The sequence below is a fragment of the Aulostomus chinensis genome, chromosome 11, assembly GCF_037954235.1.
Source record: "Aulostomus chinensis isolate RoL2024-O1b breed Wild chromosome 11, RoL_Achi_v1.0, whole genome shotgun sequence".
Taxonomy (NCBI): domain Eukaryota; kingdom Metazoa; phylum Chordata; class Actinopteri; order Syngnathiformes; family Aulostomidae; genus Aulostomus; species Aulostomus chinensis.
In genome coordinates this window covers 22,483,993-22,503,824 of record NC_141330.1, presented here as the reverse complement: position 1 = coordinate 22,503,824, position 19,832 = coordinate 22,483,993, and the positions used below count along the sequence as shown (strand labels likewise).

The 19,832-nt window shown below is 44.9% G+C and overlaps 1 protein-coding gene across 2 annotated transcripts in view; it reads left to right on the top strand.

Annotated features, from left to right (window-relative positions):
* preb (prolactin regulatory element binding) overlaps nucleotides 1–8,512 on the top strand; it is a 23,235-nt gene extending 14,723 nt beyond the window's left edge. The window contains exons 6-10 of one of the 2 annotated variants that reach the window (XM_086219077.1): nucleotides 4,618–4,745; nucleotides 5,005–5,178; nucleotides 5,817–5,889; nucleotides 5,997–6,156; nucleotides 6,253–8,512. In XM_086219077.1, coding sequence (XP_086075203.1) covers nucleotides 4,618–4,745; nucleotides 5,005–5,178; nucleotides 5,817–5,889; nucleotides 5,997–6,156; nucleotides 6,253–6,347 — 630 coding nt within the window. In that variant the 3' untranslated portion in view covers nucleotides 6,348–8,512. The remainder of the gene's footprint in view (nucleotides 1–4,617; nucleotides 4,746–5,004; nucleotides 5,179–5,816; nucleotides 5,890–5,996; nucleotides 6,157–6,252) is intronic. The other variant, XM_086219076.1, reaches the window with a different exon arrangement.
* The last annotated feature ends 11,320 nt before the right edge of the window (nucleotides 8,513–19,832 follow it).

Here is a 19,832-nt window from a genome sequence, read left to right as displayed (position 1 = left end):
AAGTCAGCATAGCGCAGCCTCTTACGCTCCAACCCCTGTTCCACAGTAACTTCCCACAGAATTGTTAGTTTGGTGAGAAAAGCACATTGGCTGGGCTTTGACCAGAGGACCAAATCTGGCCGCATGTTGGTTGTTGTTATCTTATTTGGGAATGAGTCTCTGATCCAAGTTTGTTCGCATTTTCCAGTCCCTGGTACCTTGCAGTGGGCTTGGTTAAGGAGGCGATGGTCTTTTTGCCTGTTTCTGCCAGATGAAAGAAGTGTGTGTGTGTGTGTGTGTGTGTGTGTGTGTGTGTGTGTGTGTGTGTGTGTGTGTGTGTGTGTGTGTGTGTGTGGAGGGGGGGGGGGTATTGGCCTGGTTGTTTAAAGGCACAGCAATTGGTTAATACCCCCTGTTTCTCCAGCTCATCAGCAAGGCATCTTTGGACCTGGTTGTGCCGCCAAGTGGATCTGCCTTATGATAGGCTGGTCTTGTATCCAACCAAGATGTGCTTGAGTGCTCCTGGGGCTGAACACAATGGGCAGGCAGGGTTTTCTCCCATGCAGAGATTTAGGTTGGCAGAAGAGGTCAGGATGTCTTATGTGGCTCTGATGATGAGGCTCAGCAAGTTGGACTCCATGTTGTACATACCAGTCCATGTGTCAAGAAATTATTTCTGTAGGATAAAGACTGTATTTTTGCTATTAGTTTGTACCACAAAATTTCCCAACACATGAGCCTTGTGCCAGGCTGGTCTCATTTCTGCTCGGCGAAATCCTCCTCTGCCTTCTTGAATGTAGCCCATAATGTCTCTGTGCTGGAAGGCTGATTTTGTTTGTGCCACAGCAAATGCTGGAGTCCACTCCCTGTGGCGCGGGAATGAGCCACTCTTCTCTCCACAGGGTCCTGTGACTCTTGTTTGTGTCATCTCCAGCCTTTCCTTGGTGCACTTAAACTCCTCCACCAGGCTAAAGATGGGCAGTGACAGGACTCTGTTCCCATAGAGACCTATGCTGTTAAGACACCTCGGGAGTTTTAGCCATTTCCTAACCTGTGCATTCAACAGCCTTTCAAGGTGACTGGCATGCAACAATGTGACCTCGTAGATGGAAATTGGCCACATTCGTCAGGACAATAGGCAGAATTGGAAGCACCAGAGCTTTAGTTTTGCTGGGAGGGCAGATCTATTTGAGGCCACCAGTAGTATTCTGCTTGAGCTGCTCTACTTGCTGGGTGTCTTTTAGGTCTGTGTTTTGCTATCTCCAATGCTTTTGATGGACTTCTCCAAGACTGTTGGTATTACGTCCCCGTTGATGTACAGAAGAAGGTATCTTGCAAGAGCTGACTTTTGACAAACCATAGGCTGCATGGCTTGCTGGGTTTAATCTCCATTCGAGCCCATAAGATGTTTCTCTGGAGCTTGTCCAGAAGGTGTACATACCTTTGTTGTTGTTAAAGTTGTCATGTCATCCATGTATGCCCTGATTGGAGGAAATTGCAGCCTACTGACCAAGCTTTGAACACCACCCACCCACCTTCAGTTCAATTGCCATGGTGAACTAGTGCTGAGACTGTGCAACCCAGTATTATGCCTTTTTCAAGGTGTTTCCATCTAGTGGTATAGTCCTGTGTTGTTATACAGAACTACAGACCTTGAAAGTACGTTTTGACCAGCTGTAAGATGCTCTTGGGATGTGGAAGAAGTCGCAAGATGCTCACAGGATCTTGTAATGTACTGACCCAAAGGCATTTGCCAGGTCCAATGCTCCACACAGCCTGAGAAGCCACGTATTCCTGCCTTCTTCACTGTTGTCGATCAAGTCATTGCGCACCAGGAACTGTGAGAGCCTCGGGGCAACAGCACCAAAGAAAGAAGATGTTTTCCTCCACTTTCAGTAGGTTGATCTATCTAAACTGTTTCTGATTGAGGATTACTTGGGGATTACTATCCCTCCTGCCCTTCGCCATGCCATGGGCATGATTCCTCTCTGTCATGCCAATCTCAGCAGCTTCCAAAGATATTTTGGGATACCTGGGGCATCCTTTACAGTTTGTACAGGAAGCCATTGAGTCCTGGGGCAGATACAGCTCTAGCCCACTTAACTGAACCAGTCACCCCACGCCACTTGGGGGGCTATGTATCCATTCGGTGCTTGGGTTGATGGTTAGGTGACATGTCACAAGGAATTAAGGCTGGTTCATGCCTTTGACTGCCCTTTTTTTCCCTCTTTGATGGCTTCCTTCCACTGTTTCCTCAGTTGTGGTCTCTCCTTCATGAGCCTCCAAATTTCCTGCTGTCTTTGGGACATGGGCTGAAGGTTCATTCAACTCTCCATGGTTCATGAGCTTTGTTCCAAATCTCTCAGTCCCATAAGCATACATTACATCTCCCATCGTATCCAGGTTTTGCTCCACAGATCCTTTCGGTGTCTCTAGAAGACAAGTTAGATCTGTGTCAATGGCATCCCACTCTTTCTCCTGGCTGGACTTGGGCCACACAATTTGTGGTCTTCTCACCTCCACTGCTGGTTGTGGCTGGATGGGGATTAAGACTCTTGTTGGTTGGCTGTTCAGTGCTGGGTACTGATACCCTATGGACTGTGGTGACTATCCTGCCACTGGGTTTCACTTGATTTAAAAATTCTTTGAAAATTTATTTATTTTTGCATTGTCCTAAGAACCACAATATAATTTAACTCAGAAATGTTGGTGCAAATTCTCAATCATCCAGGTTACACTATCTCTTATACTGTATGCTCTGGCATAGTGAACTGTTCTGTTTCAGTTTCCTTGAAGATAATGAAATCAAAGAATTCAAAGGAAGTCATTATTGCCCTCATACTTATGGAAGGTTAGGTTATTTATATGTGTATATAGATATATATGTGTGTGTATGTATATATATGTATATATATATATATATATGTGTGTGTGTATGTATGTGTGTATATATATATATGTATGTATATATATATGTATATATATGTATGTATGTATATATATATGTATATGTGTATATATATATGTATATATATATGTGTATATATATATATATATATGTATATATGTCTTTTTGGCTGTGTAGGTTCTCATTCATCCAGGTCATCGTAGATTGAAGCGAAGTAAAATCTGGTCAACTGGACGTAAGTTTATCTTGAAGACGTTTCACCTCTCATCCGAGAGGCTTCTTCAGTTCTAGTGAAGAGTGTGGAAACTCCAGCTTATAAACCTATGTGGGAGTGGTCAGTGCTATTGTGGTGGAAACGACCCTCCCGAGACTCACCTGGCCTCCCCAAACGACAGTCGTCGTGCGGTGTCAGGGAGTTTCAGGGGTGGTCGTTAGGGAGTTTCACCGACCACTCAGATGCTAATGGGCTGTGCTGGCAGCAGCCATTCCACATGGGTCTTTCAGCTGAGCTCTTTGGGGAAGCTTTGAAAGGACTTGGTTGTAAATAGGTGAAAGGAAATGTCGCAGTCCACCTCCTCTGTTCAAAGATGGTTTCTCTATCCTGACGTGGATGGCTTCTTTAACTCCTCTTTCAAACCATCTGTCCTCTCTGTCGAGGATTTGGACATGGTCGTCCTGGAAGGAGTGGCTTTCCTCCTTGAGGTGGAGGAAAACCGCTGAGTCCTGTCCTCCAGAGTTGGCTCTTCTATGTTGGGCCATGCGCTTGTTGAGGGGCTGTTTGGTTTCCCCTATGTAGAGATCCGTGCAGGCCTTACTGGAAGTAAGTTGTGTTGAACACAACTTACTTCCCCTATGTGACAGGGGTTTCTGAGAAATTAAGGAGAATCTATAACAAGCACCGAATCCCTGTGTCTTTTTAAACCAGACAACACTCTGAGACAAAGACTGGTTCACCCCAAAGATCCCACCCCTCACAGCCAGAAAAGCAATCTGGTATACGCTGTCAGATGCAGTGAGGCCTGCACGGATGAAAGAGGAGTTAAAGAAGCCATCCACGTCAGGATAGAGAAACCATCTTTGAACAGAGGAGGTGGACTGCAACATTTCCTTTCACCTATTTACAACCAAGTCCTTTCAAAGCTTCCCCAAAGAGCTCAGCTGAAAGACCCATGTGGAATGGCTGCTGCCAGCACAGCCCATTAGCATCTGAGTGGTCGGTGAAACTCCCTAACGACCACCCCTGAAACTCCCTGACACCGCACAACGAATGTCGTTTGGGGAGGCCAGGTGAGTCTCGGGAGGGTCGTTTCCACCACAATAGCACTGACCACTCCCACATAGGTTTATAAGCTGGAGTTTCCACACTCTTCACTAGAACTGAAGAAGCCTCTCGGATGAGAGGTGAAACGTCTTCAAGATAAACTTACGTCCAGTTGACCAGATTTTACTTTGCTTCGATATATGTCTTTTTGATGTTTAAATATTGTTCTCACTTCAATGTTTTGGGAGCCTCATGCATTGTGCTACTTAAACGCAACTTAAAGATCCCTATAAGTTGCTTTTTTTTGGGGGGGGGGGGGTTCAGCACATTATTTAAATTTTTGATGCACATATCCACTTTTCAGTGGCTCCTCAGTTATGTTATAACTGTTGTGTTACTTGTGTTATTTCAACAATTTCCCACAAGGGATTAATAAAGGATTTCTGATTCTGATTATTTCCCCATACAGCACCTGGTGACGGTAGGCAGGGATTTTGCCTGCAGTGTGTGGAGTAGCAACCAACTGGTTATGGGTCTTGAATGGCATGAAACCATGCCTCAAATAGCTGAGAAGACTTATCGATATATGGCTTGCAGGTAAAAATTAAAAACAAAGCAAAAATGTGTTTTATTCTTATGAGCTAGATGCTACACCTTATCAATGAAATGGTATTTTACTGCTATGTACCTGCTAGAGGACTACAGATGTAAACCAGTTTTCTTCTATATCCAGCATATTTACAAATGTATTTTGTACTGATGTTCATCAATATTCACTGTCTCTATTGAATAAAAACTGAATAAATAAATAAATTGATGGTGTGACTTCATGTAATTGTATTTTTATATACTGCAGGTTTGGAAAGGTGGAAGACCAGAAAGATGCACTGAGGCTATATACTGTCCAAATCCCCCATAAACGAGACAGAAAGCCACCTCCTTGTTACCTCACCAAGTGGGATGGCAAGAGCTTCCTGCCTATGCTGTCAACTCCCTGTGGAACTGAGGTCATTTCTAGTCTGGCTGTCAGGTATGCTTCTTGCTGGTAACATTTTGATTATGCAAGCTCCTTAGTTATGAGGAAATTAAGTTTGAATTAGGACTGTGCTTCATCATATTGTACTGTATACGTCATGTATGTATACATTTGTACGTATACATACATGTGTATACATTTATGTACATGTATATATGTATGTACAGTATATATGTGTATATGTATGTGTGTGTATATACATGTATGTTTATATATGTATATGCATATATGTATATGAAAATGTGTATATATGCATATACGTATATGTATATATGTGTGTGTGTGTTTGTTTGTTTGTGTGCGTGTATGTAAGTGAGTGACAACCCAACCGTCTCATTTTGCTCTCTTTTTTATTGTTTTAAATCACAGCTAGACCTGTTGTTGCAACTGCCATTGCCATTCTGTGTTCCTAATGTTCTATATCTCAAGTACTTATGGTACAAAAAACAAGCAACATCACATTTTCAGTGTCAGGCATTAACTCGGTACCACAGCATGTGTTTTCATGACGTTCTCAGTCCCTTTGAAAAATGAAGATACTAAGATTGCGGCACTCAGGTATAAAAATTTAAGACATAAGATGAAACCATGGTAGTACAGCATATAATGATATTGAACCTTGTGTCTGACAGTGACTCTGGAACATTTCTTGGACTTGGAACAGTGACAGGATCAGTAGCTATCTTCATAGCTTTCTCCCTACAGGTAAAAACCTAATGAATGGGTAAGTCATTGCATCTGCTGCTGCCTATAGTGATAACTCTGTGTGCGTGTGTGTGTGTGTGTGTGTGTGTGTGTGTGTGTGTGTGTAGAGGCTGTACTATGTACAGGAGTCTCATAGCTTTGTTGTCACAGACCTGGCTTTCCTGCCTGACAAGCTGAATGATAGAAATATCAAAGGGAACAATGAAACAGCCATGTTCAGTGTAGCCGTGGATAGTCGTTGTCAAGTACATGCTGTTCCCAACCGAAGTAAGCCCTGCATCAACATCTGATACAAAACCCACAAATTGTAACCTCATACATTCCCATCATATTTTGTTTTGTATCTTTCTACCATTTCTCCAGGATCCTTTCCTATCTGGCTGTTGCTGTTCTTCTGTGGTCTAATGGTGGCTGGAGTTGTCCTCTTCCTGCAATACATCTTTCCAGGATTTATTTAAAGGATGCAAAGATGTGTCACAATTGAGGGCTGAGGAGCTTGGACACATCTTTGTATTCGTCGGTCCAACCAGCAACATCCAAACCAAGTGTTTCACCCGCTCCCATCTACAACACTGACTTTTGCCCTCCTCTGCTCAGACTCAGGGTTTTTCTCTTCGGTTTGACAGTGGAATCAGACCAGACGGGGACTTTATTTGGATTGATTGCCACCTTATTCTTAATTATTTTTAATAATGTTGAGAGCTGGGGTCCTCGTTACAATAAAAGTTTAAACAGTGGGCTCTTGTATTGAACCTACTGTTTAAACATTTATTTTCATGAGTTTAAGGCAGGAGGCATGAGGTCACAAATTATGGCCACTCACTCACTCAGTCTCTGTGACAACCTTGTGATTGGATTATTTCACTGATGCAATATGAATTCAGATGAAGCACTGTCATTGGATGATATCCATGAGATGGTGGTCAGGGATGCATTCTGACAACAGAAAGTTTAATTTTATATCATTGTCTCCCACCAGTCTTGACTGTTTTCTCACATTCCTCCCATTAACAGAAGCAGCGTCCTTGAGCACAGTTAATATATAAATGTTTGCCTTCATCTGTACTCCAGTTGTTGATCATGGCTTCTCCAGCTTTGACAGTAAGCAAGCAGGAAGTCCTTACAACATCACTGATTATTTAGAACTAAGAAGATTAGCCTTTTGGGCACCAGACAGGGCTGCATGTAGTTCAAGCTAGCTCTTGTTTAGGGGCTATATGAGATCTGGCCATGATGATGGCTAATCTGGTGTGGTTAGTATTATGGGTTGTCCAGCGTTATTTTTTTTCCTCAAAATTTTATTTCACTGCATTTTCTCCAATGGAAAATACTCTAACCTTATTTTAAGAAAACATTTGACAAATATGAATGAGGTTTGCCATTGTCTTAGACGCAGGGAGACTGTGGATCTATAATGAATATTACTTTTACTGGAGTAAAAGTGGTATTTACTACTTTCAAACTCCAGTTGTGTTGCTCAGCAGATGTAAATGTGAAATATAATTTTAAAATGAATAATCACGGTTCCCATGCTTCCTGGAAAAACTGGAAATATAGAGACCAGATTTCCAACCGTTGAAGAACCTAAAAATTGATTAAAATGACCAAATATCCTAGAGAACAATATATGATGTTATGGAAATTTGTTCATGTATTTTCTTTCACTTTGTTATTCTTCTTCTTCCTTTTAATATGTTGATAGGAGATAACTATTTTGTACAGCCAAATCTATGTTATGGTTTGACAAAAATTGAACTAAACTGTTATCAGTTCATTAGACACCACAGCTAAACTCCACTGTGTGACTTGGTGAGAAAACCAAGAACGCATATTGTCTTTCACTGCTGTTCTTGAATGATTGGTTCTGCAGATAAGCCCCCATTTTTAAGTTTGAGTTGAATTTTTCACCATTTTTGGACATTTGCAAGGGGTGGCACTTCAACAAACTCCTCCTGGAGGCTTTATCCAATTCTCTTCAAATTTAAACCATTTATACTAAATCCCTTGGTGATAAAATTGCAACGCTTTTAGGTTGCGTCACATTATTTGGTTGTGGCGAGCTCGCAAATATGATTATTCACTACAAAACCACCAGTGTTATAACTCCTTCCCACATGGTTTGATCTGTTTTGAAATGCACACCAGCCTGAAGACATCTACAGGTAGGGAAGGGAATCAAGAATTTTACGAGTCGAATTCCATTTTTGATTCTGCTAAACAATTCAATTCTTTATTGATTCTCTTATCAATTTCCATTTGGAAAAAAAAAAAAAACTAACGGTCAGACTCTGTCTCTCGTCATGGTCATCTAAATGTAATGCATGAGAAGGCAACGTTAACATTTAGTAATAGCAGGTTTTACAATGAGGCATATCGTGCCAACATGATAGGCAGTGTTCGTGACCTGGAGTATTTACTTGATGGACATTGCCACTGCTGCTGGGTTGAGATTCACTCCAGGGCAGATCAAAAATGCAACATTCAATTAAAAATTATCACATGCTGTGTGTGCAAATGTTTCTGCATATTGGTAGTATTTCCTCTCTGATGAAATATCCACTTTTCAAGTTGTGATATTCTCTCTTGGTCTTTGGAGGCCAAAATAAACACCAAGCTAACCTTCATGTATTTATTCCAGGAAAGAAGAAAGAGGACTAGAGTGGCGGTTCTTATTTGTATTTGAAATGATCATACATGGGTATGTGGTAAAAACTGCAACAAAACATACAGACACACATTACTCAATTGCCCAATGACTAACGATTAGCTTGTTTTTGGCTAACAACAAACAGTTACTAAATTATAATATCTTCGCCAGAACAATTAAAAAAACACACACACAATCCTACACATGAATTGACTCACAGCAGGACTTGTCCACAACAATGTCCTGAGTTGAGCAGGAAAAAGTTTGTCTGACAACGGAGCGATCGCGAGTAAACCGGAAGTGACATCGCCATAAATCCATCACTGAAAATGCTCAGAACAATCACACAAAATGCGATACCCTCTCCCAGTGCACCATTAACACTATTTTCTCCCACATAAAATGTACAAACATTTTTCAAACAAATATCAGCTTGTGGGCTGCACAGTGGTGCAGTGGTTAGCACTGTGGCCTCACAGAAAGGAGGTTCCGGGTTCGAGTCCCGGCTCGGGCGTGGGATCTTTCTGTGTGGAGTTTGCATGTTCTCCCCGTGTCTGCGTGGGTTCTCTCCGGGTACTCTGGCTTCCTCCCACAATCCAAAGACATGCAATTTGGGGACTAGGCTGATTGGATTCTCTAAATTGACCGTAGGTATGAATGTGAGTGTGAATGGTTGTTCGTCTCTGTATGTTGGCCCTGCGATGGACTGGCGACCTGTCCAGGGTGTACCCCACCTCTCGCCCGTAGATGCTGGGATAGGCTCCAGCCCACCCTGTGACCCTTACTAGTAAGGAATAAGCGGAAGATGATGATGGATGGATATCAGCTTATTCAGTCCCCTTTGCAATACAGCACACAAGTATTGCAAGTTGCCCTGCTGTCATCCTTTTTTGTGAAATATAACCACACTTTGGTGCGTTTGTGCCGCTTGGGTACCATGTTTCCTGCTGGCTGCACTGGTGAATGACGGCACAAACGTTGCATAGCTCGTGATTCCAAGGAATTGAAACACTGGGAACCGGTTCTCAACGAGAACGGATTTCGATTCACATCCCTATGTACAGGTCAGTATTAACCCATCACAATTTTAATGTGCTGTCTTTACTTGATGTAGAGCAACATCATGTTTGTGCATTTTCTCCAGAGGCACACGGTGGGCACAGAAGTGACATTCACACCATGGCAGAAGCATTAGTCTGAAAATCAAAATGCTGGGTTTCACCTCTGTGATTAACTGCTACACAGGCACTTGTGGCTTTCTTGTGACTGTTACATTTTGAAGAGACAGAACATTTTACACTGTGAAGAGTAATCAAACTGGGGTGAATTGTGTCAGTACAAGGCCTTCCACAAAATTATATGGGGGTGTGAGAGCTATGTAATATCAAGGAAAACCCCTAGAAATATCCTGGAAGGGTTATAAAAATAATTTCTTAGAATATCCTCATACCAGGGTGCTAAAGGTGAAGTGAATTCATACCCTCCATCGTTATGTACATCCCACCACAGAGAATAATGTAATCAGGTTCTGCAATTCTGCTGCTCTGACTATGTGATACATAGATTGATAGTGTTACCCCCCCCCCCCGGGCCCGCCCACAGACAACACACAGAGGGGATCGACAACAGTTGTAATTAAAAAAAAAAGATGTTTACTAGAGCAAACAATAGAGTAGACAATCGCGGCACAAACGTGGGCCAACCAGCGACACCCCAAAAGAATAACACATCAAAACCAAAAAGAATGGCTGAACGGACCCCCCCCCCCCCCCCCCATGCTAAACTAACCATGGCGTTACCAACAAAAAAAATCAACAGCGCTCAGTGGCGAACTAAAAAAAAAACTACCCTGTCTACTCTCTTATCTAACTAAACACACAACAACTTGGGGTGTAACTCTTTCATAGTGTGCCTAAAAAAAGAAACTAAGTGTGTGTGCAACTGAAAATGTGCGCAAAAACGGAACGTACCTGCCCATGGCCGGAAAAAGGGGGAAAAAAAGGTAAATAAACTAAACAGGCCGCTCAAACGTGCACACGAGATTATGACGCACAGACAACTCCAGTCTTAAAGTCTAAACCCGATCAACAAGCACATACGCGCATCAGAAAAAAAGAGGGGGGAAACAGACGCAGTTACACACGGTTACTGCTTCTCTCACAGTCTGTCTCCCACTGGACGACCGTCTCATCGGAGTCTTTATTATCTTCCGCGGCGATTGCCGGCAGCCGCGGGCTGATGACGTCATGATTATGTGTCGGTGGCGAGGAGACGTGACCGGAAGGAAAACAACAACAAAAAACGGCGACGATAGATGGACAAATACCTTATTGATCTTCTTCTTCTTCTTTGGTTTTTACGGCGGTTGGCAACCCACCAGATGGAACATTACCGCCCTCTTCTGTCCCATCGCGGAACACCATCTTTCCCTACTTCTAACCCCTACAACTAAATCCTACCTCTAAATCCGAAACATAATCCCTAAACCTAAATCCTATAATACAATCCTGTATCCCTGAAATACTCTAAAAGAACCCAAACACTCTCCCTACCCTCCATCCTAAGAACTCCCTCCAGACTGATCTCACCCCTCCCCATGTTCCTCCACCTGTCCCTCATCACCCTCCTCTCCACCTCATACCTGCCACACCTCAGGAGTACGTGCTCTACTGACTCTTCCTCACCACAGCCCTCACACAGCCCTGTATCATGCTTCCCTAACACCTTCAAAGTCCCGTTCAGCCTACAATGTCCCAGCCTCAGCCTCACCTTCACTACTTCCTCCCTCCTCTGCCCACCTCCACTCCTACACCCTCTAGCCCGCACACTCCTCTGAACCCTATACAAGTGCCTATCCTTCTTCTCTTTGTCCCACCTTCCCTGCCACGTGTCCATCACCCTCTCCCTCACTATCACCTTCACTTCAGCCCTACTCACCCTCACATTCATCTCCACCGTCCTCTTCACCAAAGCCCCCTTTGCCAACTCATCTGCCTTCTCGCCCCCCCCCCCCCCCCCCCCCACATGTGCTGGTACCCATAAAAACCTAACCTGACCCCCCCGCTGAACTATCCTCGTGACTGCCTGAAGAACCTGGTACAAAATATCCTGACGACTACCCGTGTGACATGACCTGATGCTAGTTTGGACTGCTGCTGAATCTGAGCAGACCACCACCCTCCCCACTTGTGTACACTCCACCCACCTCAGTGCCACCAGCACCGCTACCATCTCCACTGTGTAAACCCCCAGCCCATCTGTCGTGCACCTACTAAGCCCTATCCCTCTCCCCGGTACTGCCACCCCAAATCCTGTCTCCCCAGACTCCGCCCTTGATCCATCAGTATAAACCTTCTCCCATCCACCATACACCCTTCTCATACACCTGTTGTGAGCCCTAACCAAGTCCTCCTCCGCCCCCTTCCTCCTCAACTCCAACAAACACCAGTCCACCTCTGGCCACTCCATCCTCCACAGTGCCATCTCTGGGTACACCACTGCTTGACTCACCCTAATGTGCCCTACTCCTAGCTCCCTAGCCAGTACATTCCCTATACTCCCAAAGTGCTCTCTGTGCCCCCCCCGTCCCGTACTCCCAACACTCACACACACCTGCCCTCAACCCTCCTAATGTGCTCCACCCAAGTCAACTTACTATCAAAAACTACTCCCAAATACTTAAAGGACCCCACTCTCTCTAACTCTCTACCATACATCCTAAGCTTTTCACCACCCACATCCCTCTTCCTAGTAAAGAACACTGTCTGCGTCTTATCTACTGAGAACCTGCTCCCCCACTCATAGCCCCACTCAACCACCACATCTATGGCCTCCTTTACTTTACCACGACATGTGCTAAGTCCCTACCCCTCTTCCATAGCGCCCCATCATCAGCAAACAGTGCTCTCCCTACATCCCCACCTACCTGTGAAAACACATCATTAATCATAACACTATACAACAGTTGACTGATTACACTGCCCTGCCATTGCTCACTGTGTATTCACCTGACACCTCAGATCCTATCCTAACCCGTATCACCCTCTCGGACAGGAAATTTTTCACCCAGTTAAACACCCTACCTCCTACCCTCAGCATGTGCAGTTTAATTAACACCCCCTCCCTCCACATCATATCATATGCCTTCTCAATATCAAAAAACATCACCACAACTGACTCCTTATTTACCTGTGCCTTCCTAACCTCATTCTCCAATCTCACCACTGCATCCATAGTGCTCCTACCCTTCCTAAAGCCACTCTGATACCCAGCTAACCCCCCTCCCCTCTCCAACACATACATTAATCTATCACACACTAACCGCTCCATAACCTTACCCAGGTTGGAGGTAAGGGCGATGGGCCTATACCCTGAAGGTTGAGTGGGATCCTTCCCTGGCTTCCTAACCGGAATCACCACTGCCTCTTTCCACACCCTTGGTATCCTGCCCTCCACCCTATTGTACAGCCCCAGAAGTGCCTACAGAGCTCCTTCACCCAAGTGCTTCAGCATAACATACCCCACCTGATCCGCCCCTGGAGCCGTGTGCTTAGCCCTACCTATACTCCTCACCAACTCTGCCATCGTGAACCTATCATCCATAATCCCACCTGTATCCTCCCTCCTGTCCAACACCCCCAAATGGTTGCCCAAAGTCGCTCCCCTCCCCCTCCTCTCCTCTTCTGTCAAGTTATCCTCACTATGTATCCTCGCAAATGCCCCCGCCATCATCTCCACCTTTTCCCTATCTGTCACTGCTATCCCGCCCCCCCCACTGTCATCACTGGGTAGTCCCACTCCCTCCTATCCCCTCCCATTTTCCTAATCATTCCCCATACCTCTTGTCTTGTCCTCCCTATGCTACTACTAAACTGTCTCCAACTATCCCTCTTAGCCTGCCTAACCACCCTCCTCACCACTGCTTGTGCCCTCTTATAACTCACTAGACTATTCATGTTATGACTCCTCTTCAACTGCCTAAATGCCCTATTCCTTGCCCTCACTGCCTGACTACACTCCTCTTTCCACCACGGTACCATCTTCCTGCCTCCCCTCCCTCCACTCCTCGGTATACTCTCAGTTGCGCCTACAATTATTGATGATGTCAGCCTATCATTTACCTCATCTACACTCCCCTCCATATCTAGCTCAGCCACCTTCTCCTTCACCACTTCCTGAAACACCCCCCAATAAGCTTTTCCAAACACCCACCTCTCCACCCCCTCACCTGACACTACTTGCACCTTCTCACCCACTGCACACACCACGGGATAATGATCACTCCCTACAGTCGACCCATTCAGCACCTCCCATCTGCTGACCCCTGCCAAGCCGTTTGACACCAGTGTTAGATCTAAAGCTGACTCATTCCCTGTCCTGACATCTATCCTTGTCCCCCTACCATCATTCATACATACTAGTGCCCTAACCTCCATTAATTCCTCTACCGTCCTCCCATTACCATCTGTATGCCCTCCACCCCACACTACACTATGAGCATTAAAATCTGCGCACCACACTACCCTCTGCCACCCCTCCCTCTGGATACTAACTAATTTTTCTACCTCTAACCTGACACAGGGGTTATAGTAATTAACTATGACAACCCCTTTCCCCCCCTCCCAAACCTCCACCAATATGTACTCCTGTTCTACCCCTCTATCTAGCTCCCTAAATGACACACCCCTCCTAACCAGCGTAGCACACCCTCCTCCCCCACCTCCTATCCTATCTCGCCTCACCATTACATATCCCTGCACCACAAAATCTAACCCAGGCTTAAGCCATGTTTCCTGAACACACACCACATCTGGTTGCACCCCTATTCCCTCTAAGTAGACCTTGAACTCCTGACCATTTGCTAACAAGCTCCTCGCGTTCCATTGAAGGATCACCACCATACTCAAGTGTGTCCACCCTTCCCTGCCCCCGATCTATTCCCTTCAACTATCCTGGCCATGACCTTCTCAAAACTTACTTCCTCTATCCCTAACAGGCATCCAGCTTGTCTCACTATGATTTTAATCCTCTCGGTCTTTGAGGAAACCTCCATAGTGGAGGTAATAGCTGCTGCCACGAACGCTACAAGCTGCTCACTAGCCACCCACCCCTTCTCCCTACACTGACACCCCAGCCCTCCACTCCTGTTCTCCCGACCCTCCATGCCCGGCTGTTCCCTGCCCCCAACCGTCTGCCCTACTACACCTGTCCACCCTCCCAAGCCTGCCCTACCCACTGCTTCCGACCCTTCTACTGCACTCTGCCCTCCCTCCCTCTGCCTTACCACCTTCACTGCCTCAGCATACGACACCTTCTCTAACACCCTCGCCCTCTGAACCTCAATCTCCCGCTTCATCACCTGACATCCTCCAAAAGCTACACTATGCGCACCCCCACAGCTACAACATCGGGGCTGGGCATCCTCAGGACACTCTCCAGACTTGTGCTCCCCTGTGCACCGTGGACATCTCCTCTTCCCCTTACAACCCTGTGCAGTAAGCCCAAAAGACTGACAATTAAAACACCTCAGTGGCAGGGGAATGAAGGCCCTCACAAAAAAACACATACACCCCAGAAATACCCGAGCTGGAAGAACTTCACCCTCAAACTCCACCAACACCACCGTTTCACTAATCTTCCTCTGTGGCCCCCTCTTCATCCTTGTCACCTTCACCACCCTAGGACCTCCCTTAGTGTCTATTCTCTCCTTTATCTCCTCCTCCCCCACCTCCATTGGAACCCCTGTAATCACCCCTCTACACCCCCTCCTGCTCTCCTCTTCAACCCCACCTGCACTACCCTCTCCACTGTGCACCCCACTATCTTCCTTCCATTCCCTCCTTGAATTGCTTTCTCCACCTGCCCCAGGTTCTTGCACCCCACCAGTAAGTTCCCACACCCCAGAACCCATGCAAATTTAATCTCCCCTAGCCAGCCTTTCAATGCTCCTGTCAATCCGAACGGATTCTTCTTGCTCACACCACCCGCCTCAACAAACCTCACCACTACATTCAAGCACTCATCCTCCCTACTTTCTCTCCCCTCATCCTCACTTTGCATATCCTCTGCTGACTCACTCTCACTTTCTGTCTTCTTCCTCTTATGCTCTCCCTGCCCCTGTCCTACCCGTCTATCGCTCCTCAGCTCCCTTCCACCTGTGCTCCCCTCAGCCCTATTCTGAACCAGACTCTCCACAGATCCACCCCCCTCCTTTCCCCCTGTTCCTTTCCTACCTCCACTTATGCCCTTTTGTTTAGTCATGTCCCTATATCTCCTACACTCTTCTGGCCCTACCAACAAACATAAGAAGGGGAAAAAAAAAAGGAAGCGGGGGAGCCGGTCGGGACCTGACAGCCGTGGGTCGGCGCCCCAAAACTACTGACCCGAACAAACTCCCTCACTAGCTAATACCTATCACTAATAGCCTATCGCCAACACCTATCTCTAAATCCTACCACTAACAACCTAGTTCCGCAATGGAACAGAAGCGGACGGCAACTCTCTCCCCGCCGAGAAAATGAAATGATCCCTCAACTCCGCAGAATCCATACTCAGGTCACTCTCTCTCAGTATCTCCCGCTGTTCAACTCCGAACCAGCAGCACTTCATACACCCAAAAATGCCTTTTTTCAGAGTGTTCTGTCAAATGATTTGCTTCACTCAACACACACACTCTACTCCTGGCCGCTTCCACTCCAAGCCCGTGTTGAAGGTCCTGGATTCCTTTTATAGCTAGCCCGGCAATTGCCTGCAGGCATAGCTGATTGCTGATAGGCAGCACCTGTGCTGGAATCATCCTGAAGAGGGCCATGGAGAGCATGGGAGGGAGGATCCCTTACACTTTCTATACTTTCAGGTTGAAACTTGACTGAAAACTCACTTTGAACAAAAGTTATGGCTGTTTTGGATGACAAATAGCGCTTTCTCAGCGAGAGAAGGCCAAAATGAACACTTCATGCATAACTCCTGAATTATGAGGAAAACTGACTGGAATCCACCTGTAACTTCAAGTTTATGCATCTCTCTATGCTTTCAGGTTGAAACTTCACTAGAAATACACTTTGATCAAAAGTTATGGTTGTTTTGGATGGCACATCCCAAATAGCGTTTTCTCAGCGAGAGAAGGCCAAAATGAACACTTCATGCATAATTCCTGTATTATGAGGAAAACTGACTGAAATCCACCTGTAACTTCAAGTTTATGCATCTTTCTATTGTTTCATGTTGAAATTTGCCTGAAAACTCACTTTGAACAAAAGTTATGGCTGATTTATATCACAGGTCACAAATAGCATTTTCAGTGAAGTCTCAACCTGAAAGCATAGAAAGATGCATAAACTTGAACTTTTATTTCTAAGTGACTTTCCAGCCAAATTTCAATCTAAAAACAAAGAAAGTTGCATTACCTTGAAATTATAGGTGGATTTTCGTCAGTTTTCTTCAAAATGAGGGAGTTCTGCATGAAGTGATCATTTTGTTCTTCTCTCGCTGGCAAACAAGTAAAAAGGGGTCACAAGCAAGACAAAATTAATTGATAAAGTCAGAAAAAGAATGGAGGATGTGATCAAGAATGAAGAGCAGGATGTGGCTGAAACGTTTCTCGAAAAAATGCTCCTAGCAGCACAGGAGAAGATAGAGAACATGGAAAGCCGAGACATAAACAAGAACAAAACAGACAGTGTAGAAAATCCCCGTTCTGAACCAGCAATGGAACCAAGTGAACCTGAACCATTTGAACAGCTCCACGAAAGAATGTGTAACCCCGGTCCCATGTAACTAATTATTATTAAGGGAGTGTTGTAGAACACTAGGACGGGGCCTGAGTTCGACTTAATATGGCGCGTTAACCTGTATTAAATGTGTGGTAATATGCAAAAACTTTGGCGGTGCCTCCATTCACAACTGTAATAATGCCAAAATGTTGGTAATTACCCTTTAAAATAACTCACTAAAATAACTTTGAATGCAGCTACCACACAGAGATTAAAGAATGAACACAGGGCAATTTATTGTAAAACTATATATCTGGTTCACTGTTGACCTTAAGATGAGTCACTGATGACAGTTTCAACTTCAAAATATCACTTAATTACTCTCAATGTCTAATAACACAAAATAGACACTGTTTGACAATGGAAATAAAATGTACCATAGTCCTTAGCCCACTCTCACACTCACACCGGGCTTATCTGAAAAACAACACCCTCGTTGTAGGCCCATGCGATGCTAGCGAGCGTGGAGGCCAAAACCAAATGGCCGCTTCACTGGGGTTAACCAGCATAAACAAAAATAGCACGTGCAAAGAGTTAGTTCAGTACTTACAAATCCAGTTGATAGGCAGTTATGGATGAGCAGGGGGGAAAAAAACAAAGGGCAATGGCAGTTTGGGCGGCAAGGTGAGTACAGCCACAGCGCGGAAACGAAGCTCAGAACAGCAGCTATGAGTCTCTCTCGAGCGGTCCAGGTCTTCCCCAGTCCTCTCTCTCTCACACAGGCAAATGTCCGGTCCTTGGGCAACTTCTCAGAAAACACACACAGCAACCACAGGACAACTCTCCGTCGGTCTTGGAAATGTTACACGTAGTATTTTTCTGGCGCACTTTATGCCTATCCAGAGCGGACGGCAATATACCTCTGCCAAAACTATCGAGCATGAATCCCCGGAGGCAAGGCTAAAAACCTCCTCCTTTACATAGGTTGTATTAGCGATAGGCTAATGACTATGGACAAGCCAATTACAGGCGAGAGATTGAGTGATTGACATACCATGCTGATATCAAGTTCGAATGCTCTAAAAAATAAAATGTTATCTGCCTAAACAACCAAACCACCTTCTTACTGCTTTACACTGCAAATACATCGACTGGTTTTAAACATTTTAACACTTTTGAAACATATTTAAACATTGACTTATTTAGCATTTTACAACATTCTTGGGTATACCAATATAATGAAATAAAACAAAACATTTTAATGTCTTATAAAATAAATGAAATAGAAGAAATAATTGAGATAATTGAAATAATAGCCACAGGGCTACAATCTCCCCTTTCTAAACTGTGTTGATGTCCTCATCACACAATTTTAAGACATGTCACAACGGTATATGTGTAAATATCAATGTCTGGCATATATGCTACAGACTACAGTCATTAGAATGTGCGTACGTCATTATATAGCATCCCAACTTGTATAAAGTAATGGGGAGTCTCTCCTAATAGTGATTCTCAACCCTCTATGCAATACTACCATAGGCTCATCGACAGGATGGCCAGGTTTATCATAGCTTAGCCAAATGACTGGTTTCACTTGTCGTCGTGTGGGAGGATTACAAACAGGCTCTGTACTACTTTGAAACTGGCTAGTAGAGGGGAGCGCTCCCCCTTCTAGACCTGTGTCCGCCACAGTGTCCTCAGGCAGTTGCAGAGTCTGCTCTGGTTGTCCTTCCAACACCTCTTCATCATTCACATCAATCTCCTCTCCAACAATGTCGGGCTGAGGTTTATCTGTAAGTGAGTTATCCTGGGAAACGAAATAAATGAAATAGAAGAAATAATTGAGATAATTGAAATAATAGCCACAGGGCTACAAATAAAAAGACTGTAATTGAACAGTGCAGCTACTCAGGTGCCCGCCCCCCCAAAATACCATTCGTTCATCTGATGCACCAGATAAATAGAGGCCTGAGGGACACAGTGAAGATGAGGTGATAGAGGCTGTCACCAAGTAACCAACCAGTTAAAGACAATACTGAGGGAACACTTCAAGGAGGACAGCTCGACCGACCTATACGATAGACTCAAAAACCTAACACAAGACACCAAAGAGTCACCCCAGAACTTTCTATTCAGAGCAATAGAGCTAAGAGAGAGATTGCTAGCTGCGTCACAAGAAATAGTATCTGACGAACAGTATAGTCCCGAGCTCATCCAAAAGAAGATTTTAAGATCAGTTAGCACATGTCTGAGCAGTGACCATCTCAAATTTCAGTTGAAGTCATGGCTGGATGACGACCATGTGACAGATGATGTACTCATTGATAAGATAAATAAAGCTGCTAGCATAGAGGAGGAAAGACAGGTAAAGCAGAGGAAGAGCACAGGCAGCAAGATAACAAAGGTGAACGAGCTCCAAACAGAGTGTCAGCTCAGTCAGCACGGTCACGAGGCAGGTGCAGGAAGAGTTAGGGTGCAGGAACAGTCTGCTGAGGTGGTAAAGCAGAAAAATCATAAACCACCAGCCAGCAGCCCAAGTGAGTCAGCTTTCAGTGAAACTGTCAGACTCCTAAGAGATGGCT